This window comes from Phascolarctos cinereus, unplaced genomic scaffold (assembly GCF_003287225.1).
Source record: "Phascolarctos cinereus isolate Bilbo 61053 unplaced genomic scaffold, phaCin_HiC Scaffold_1;HRSCAF=81, whole genome shotgun sequence".
Classification (NCBI taxonomy): Eukaryota; Metazoa; Chordata; class Mammalia; order Diprotodontia; family Phascolarctidae; genus Phascolarctos; species Phascolarctos cinereus.
The window spans coordinates 99,503,614-99,509,038 of record NW_027555514.1 but is presented as its reverse complement, the minus strand read 5'-3'; the positions used below and the strand labels follow the sequence as shown (position 1 = coordinate 99,509,038).

The 5,425-nt window shown below is 40.7% G+C and overlaps 1 protein-coding gene across 1 annotated transcript; it reads left to right on the top strand.

The window, feature by feature from the left end:
• Positions 1 to 1,241: 1,241 nt before the first annotated feature.
• On the top strand, positions 1,242 to 2,150 carry LOC110216287 (taste receptor type 2 member 134-like). Its single transcript, XM_020998099.1, has one exon. It carries the CDS (start codon positions 1,242 to 1,244, stop codon positions 2,148 to 2,150), a length of 909 nt encoding a protein of 302 aa, XP_020853758.1.
• The last annotated feature ends 3,275 nt before the right edge of the window (positions 2,151 to 5,425 follow it).

The following is a 5,425-nucleotide window of genomic DNA, read 5'->3' as shown; positions in this document are numbered from 1 at the left end:
TATGCCAAGGAGACCGCTCCTTGAGGGTGAAAATTCAGAAAAGCTGCAGTTGAAACACTTAGACATATAGCTACATTATGCTTACGCAGAGATGGTCAAAGGTTAGGATCAGAAGTTTCAGGTTGAAGAGAGAGTCAAAATCTCAACTTACAATTTTTCAGGAAAGGTTCTTTTCCTAGGTAACAAAGTTTCACCTGCTAAGTGCTTCCTGGAAGACCTCAAGTCAGATTTGTCTCTTTACCTCAAGTATTCCTTCATATGGTTGCTATAACTTTGATGATTAAAAGATTCAAGAGACATAGTTTCCGCCTCCTCCATTTCAGTTACTCAAAACCTTCACAATTCCTTATCCCCAACTTCTCAGAGTACCTCCCGTCCCTACTCTTGTACTTGAACTCATGGGATACTTTTTCTCTGAGTAGTAACCTATCCTATCTCTTTCCTTTTCCTTTCATAGAAACTCACCTATCCTGTTTTACATTCCCTCAGGGCCCTGCTATTGACTGGAATTAGGGACAAATTAATGCCAAGGAGTTAATTAATTCTATTCTTGTGGAAAAGATGGAAAGATGTGGGTTGAATGATTGTGAAATTAGAGCAATTCAGAACTGGTTGAATGGCAGGGTCCAAACAGATGTAATGAGTGGTTCAATGTCAATCTGTCATGTACAAAGTGGGGCTTGATACACCACTCATAGAGAGCAAAACAGATGTGTGAATCCAGGGCATAAATGGACAACTAAGTGCATTTTACAGAAAGGAGGACATTTAATAGTGGGTCGGGGAGAAAGGCAGTAGGTAAGAGGATCACTACAAGAATAGGAAAGGGGAAAGATCTGGGGGAGCCTTATAGCTAGTCTTAAGGAAGGGAAGCAGGGCAGGGAACAAGTGTACATTTTGGAGAGGGATTCTTGAAAGTTTCTGGGATCAATAGCCTATGTCCTGATATTTCCTTGGCCCTGGCTGTGGTCTGAGACAAACGGATAAGATAAACAAATAGAAACTGGGTTCAGTGAATGATCTATGTCAGATTTGCATCCATGGACGTGGTAGGATTCTTTTCTAATCTACATTAGGCACACATAGAGGCTTCCTGCTGCTCCACTTTCTCTTCCAGCTGGGCTCCTGCATAAAGCAAAGAGAGCTGCTGAATCCCTGGAGAGTCTGGCCTACTGTAGGCTCTCTACTGGGTAAGGTGTCCTGGAGCCTCTGAGTCCCAGGAGATACTCAGTAGAGAAAGAATGCCCAGTCTACTCATTCTCTTCTTCATGATCTTCTTTCTCCTGGAGTCTACAGTGGCAATTGTAGAAAATGGTTTCATTATCGTAGTGCTGAGCAGGGAGTGGATGCGATGTTCGACTCTGCCCCATGGTGACATGATCCTGGCCAGCCTGAGCATCTCCCGCTTCTTTCTACAGTGGGCAGCAGTTCTTAATGATTTCTTCACATATTTCTCCCCAAGTGATGGAAGTCTATACCTTGACATTTTCTGGAATTTTACCAACACGACCACATTCTGGCTCACCACTTGGCTTGCTGTTTTCTACTGTGTGAAAATTTCATCCTTCACTCACCCAATCTTCCTCTGGCTGAAATGGAGAATTTCCCGATGTGTCCCCCAGCTACTGTTGTGGTCCCTACTGATATCTACTTTGATAATCATCTCATATTTTGTAAAGACATATCCTATTTTACAACCACCAGTCACTGGGAATTACTCAGAAAAGACCACTTTGGAAGATATGAGACGCAAATTACATATGCATTTTTTCTTGCCTCTCCAAATGTTTATTTTGTTAATACCTTTCCTCTTCTTCCTGGTCTCCATTATCTTGCTCATTTCCTCCCTGTACCGACACTTGGGGAACATGCAACACCACAGTGCTTGTCCTCAGGATCAGAGTATGCAGGTCCATATTACAACCGTGAAGTCATTTTTCTTCTTTCTCATCCTCTGTACATCATATGTTCTGCCTCTTATCATTACCCTCATAACAGTTTACCCTTTTTCAGTTTGTAGCTCTCGGTTTTGGGTATGGGAGGTATTGACCTATGCTAGCCTCTCCATTCATCCTGCCTTCCTGATCCTGAACAACTCAAAACTGAGAAGGGCTCTGAAGAAGATGCTTCATAACCCAGAGGCTGCGTAAGGGGAATTCAGCTCTGAAGTGATCAATGTCAGTAATCAATATTAAGCATAACCAATACTGCCATTTGTGACATAGACACATAAGATGGTATGAAGGAGGGAAAAAGATATTTAATTATTTCCTTGTGATATTTTGACACTCTAATAAGCACTGGGGATACAAATACAATCACTTAGTACTGATTTGCATCTTCTTCATTCTCTCTTCCCCCACTACCTAGTTCATTCATCCCTAAGCCCTGTTAATTGTTCCTCTGCAATATTTCATAGTTAATTGAAAGCTATTTTGGAGGCCAGCTTCCTCATTTAACAGTAGGGCTGCTAAGGATATGAGAGATCAAGTGACTTTTCCAGTGTCAAACAACTGGTGTTTGAGGCAATATTTGAACCAAGCTCTTCCTGATTCCAAGTCTAGCATTTAATTCACTTCACTATGATTTTACTTTTACTTTTCTTTTGTTCTCATATGCACACCCATAGCCAAGGGAATAGACTCTGTCCTGGGCTCTAAATTCCTTGTCTTCACATGGTGATGAAATAATTTTTATTTGCTTCTGTGTCTATCCTGCAAATGATAATAAGGTCTACCTTAATTACTGGTAAGGGTGACTATAGGCAAGTCACTTAGCTCTCTAAGCCTTGCTTTCTTCATCTGGGAAAAAAAATGTGCAATGTATCTGTGTGTGTGTGTGTGTGTGTGTGTATATGCATTGTATTCTTTATAAATACTTTGTAAGGTGTACATATATTCATATACATGTATGCACACATATACATACATATAAATACATACATATACATACCTGTATTCACACATATGCACACAATGGGGATAATAGTATTTTCTTTACCATAGAAGGCTACCCAGAGCAAAGCCCTTTGTCAATCTCAAAGTGGTAGAGAAACAAGATTTCTTGTTATTTCATCTTCACTGTCTTCAGAAACCTAGAGTGGCTGCCAATTGCCTGTCACATTCCAGCTGAAATGCATCATGGGCTCCAGCTGACCACAGCTCTATCCCCACTGACAGACACTAGATTGTTCTCATTGGATTCACCTCAGATGATTATACTTGAAAGGCTTTTTTAGTCATGGTGTGACTTTTTTTTTCTTTTCCATTCCTTTCAAAACTCAGCTGGAAACATACCTTCTATTCCCAGTACAATGTCAGTTTCTTGAAGGCACTAATTTGTGTCTTTATACCCCTAGAAGAATGGCATAGCAGATAAGAATTCAGCCTCCTTGTCAGGAAGATCTGGGTTCGAGCCTTACCCAAAACATATACTGGTTTGGTGACTCAGAGAATTGACTTAAGCTCTCAGGGCCCATGACAGTCCTTTAAGATTATAGGCTGCTAAGCAGGTGCTGATCTGCACTGGGATTTCCCTATACTAATGAAATTGCAAGTCCACTCTTCTTGCTTCCCCCACCAATAAAAAAGAAACAAAATTCTATCATCCAAAACAATGCCTTCAATCAATAAACATTTATTAAGCCTCTATTATGTGCCAAGAACCACTAGTATGTATAGAGTACCTTAAAGTGTGCAGAGTGCTTAACATAAACATCTTATTTTATCCTCATATTAATGCTGGATGGTAGGAGCTATTATTAACATCCCTGTTTTACAGAATAAACCCAAAATTCTTTAAAATTTGGATTCAGTCAAAAGGCCACACTTAAGGATCTAGAGGGCCACATGTGGCCTAAAGGCTGTAAGTTCTCCACCTCTGATAACTGTTTACCCCAATCACACTAGTGATAGCCTACCCTGGTTGTATCTTCCTTGGGTGCCCTCCCTGACAGGAACAAAGTTAAAGGGTGAGAATGGTGGAAGGACCTTGTCCATTTCTGTGACATGACAGAGAAAACCAGCCTTGAGAATATGAAAAGAGAGAGAGAAGAAACCTTGCTGGTAGAGATATCAAAATTCTGGATAGAATTTTGATGCCCGGCTCATGGAAGGAAATTCCTCCTCTTATTTGCTTGGTTTGAGAGGATCAGAGACATAAATAAATTGAGCTCAGTGGAACCAATAACTGGGACATGGAGCAGTAGCTGTATGGAGATGAGACCCAAAGTGGACATCATTTGTTTCTGCACAATACCTCCCTCTCACCCCCATTCATTGAGAGAGGAGAAGGTTCTAGTGGTCTGAAAACTGATCCTCATGAGACATTACTGTGAGTGAAAACCTAGGACAAATGTCTTTGTCCTAGGTGGGGAGTGACTCAATTGAACTGAACTTCTGACTTTTGGCCTACCTGGGGGTGGGGCAGCTCAAGAACATTCTTGCTGGGTATATCACTGTTTGTTTAATTCATTTCTAATAGTCAGGTTAGAGTCATCAGTATACCACTATGCCTTGAGAAGGGGAATCTAATGGTAACAGAACTTCCTGCTATTTATCCAATTGGATAATCCATATGACAAATCATAAACTAATATGAGTCTGGGATAGCTCCCACAAAGGGATGGCATCCAGAGGAGGGTGGTAACTGGCTCCCTAAAGTCCTGAGAGATGCCCAAGGAGGTAGGATGACTCTGGACACCCTCTTCTGTTGGGTGTTTCATATGACACGTGGGGAAATGTACCAAATATAGCATGGACCTTACTAACAAGCATTCTAAGGCACTGGACACAGTGCCAAACTTGGTGTCATATTAGTTACTGAGCATTTATCTGCTGTTGTTCCTTAAATATAATAATGTCTGCTTATAAATACTCAAATAGTTCTGTGATCTTACCCATTTGCAGGTCACATTTTACACATGCTATCATATCTCCTGTGATCTTGTCAATGTACTCTCCTAAGTTCTTTATAGGGCGTATGTCCAATGTGATGAAGGAAGACCTTCTTTACCTTTTCCCAACATGTTAAAGGTAATATAGAGTACTCTGCCTGTTTATATGTTATACTTTTCTCTTGCCATGTCATGATAGGACTGGAATTTTAATTACTTAACTTCTATGATTTCTCTCTTCCCTTGGAAACCTGATTGGTCCTAGATTCCCTGACATGGCTTTCTGGCATATAAAGGTCACAGCCCAGTGGAACCAGAGCATTAGTGGGTGCTTGTGACCATGTAATTTGCCATACCCATATGACTTATTGACCAGATGAAGTTTCCAGATGGAGAAGAGAAGGACCATGTCCAGAGAAGCAATATCAATTTTGTATGTTCTTGCTCTTTTAGTGTGAGGCAAACTTCCTCCTTTATTAAATGTCTATTGACTTAAGAGTGCCTCATGTAGTCTTAATACTTAACTTGCAC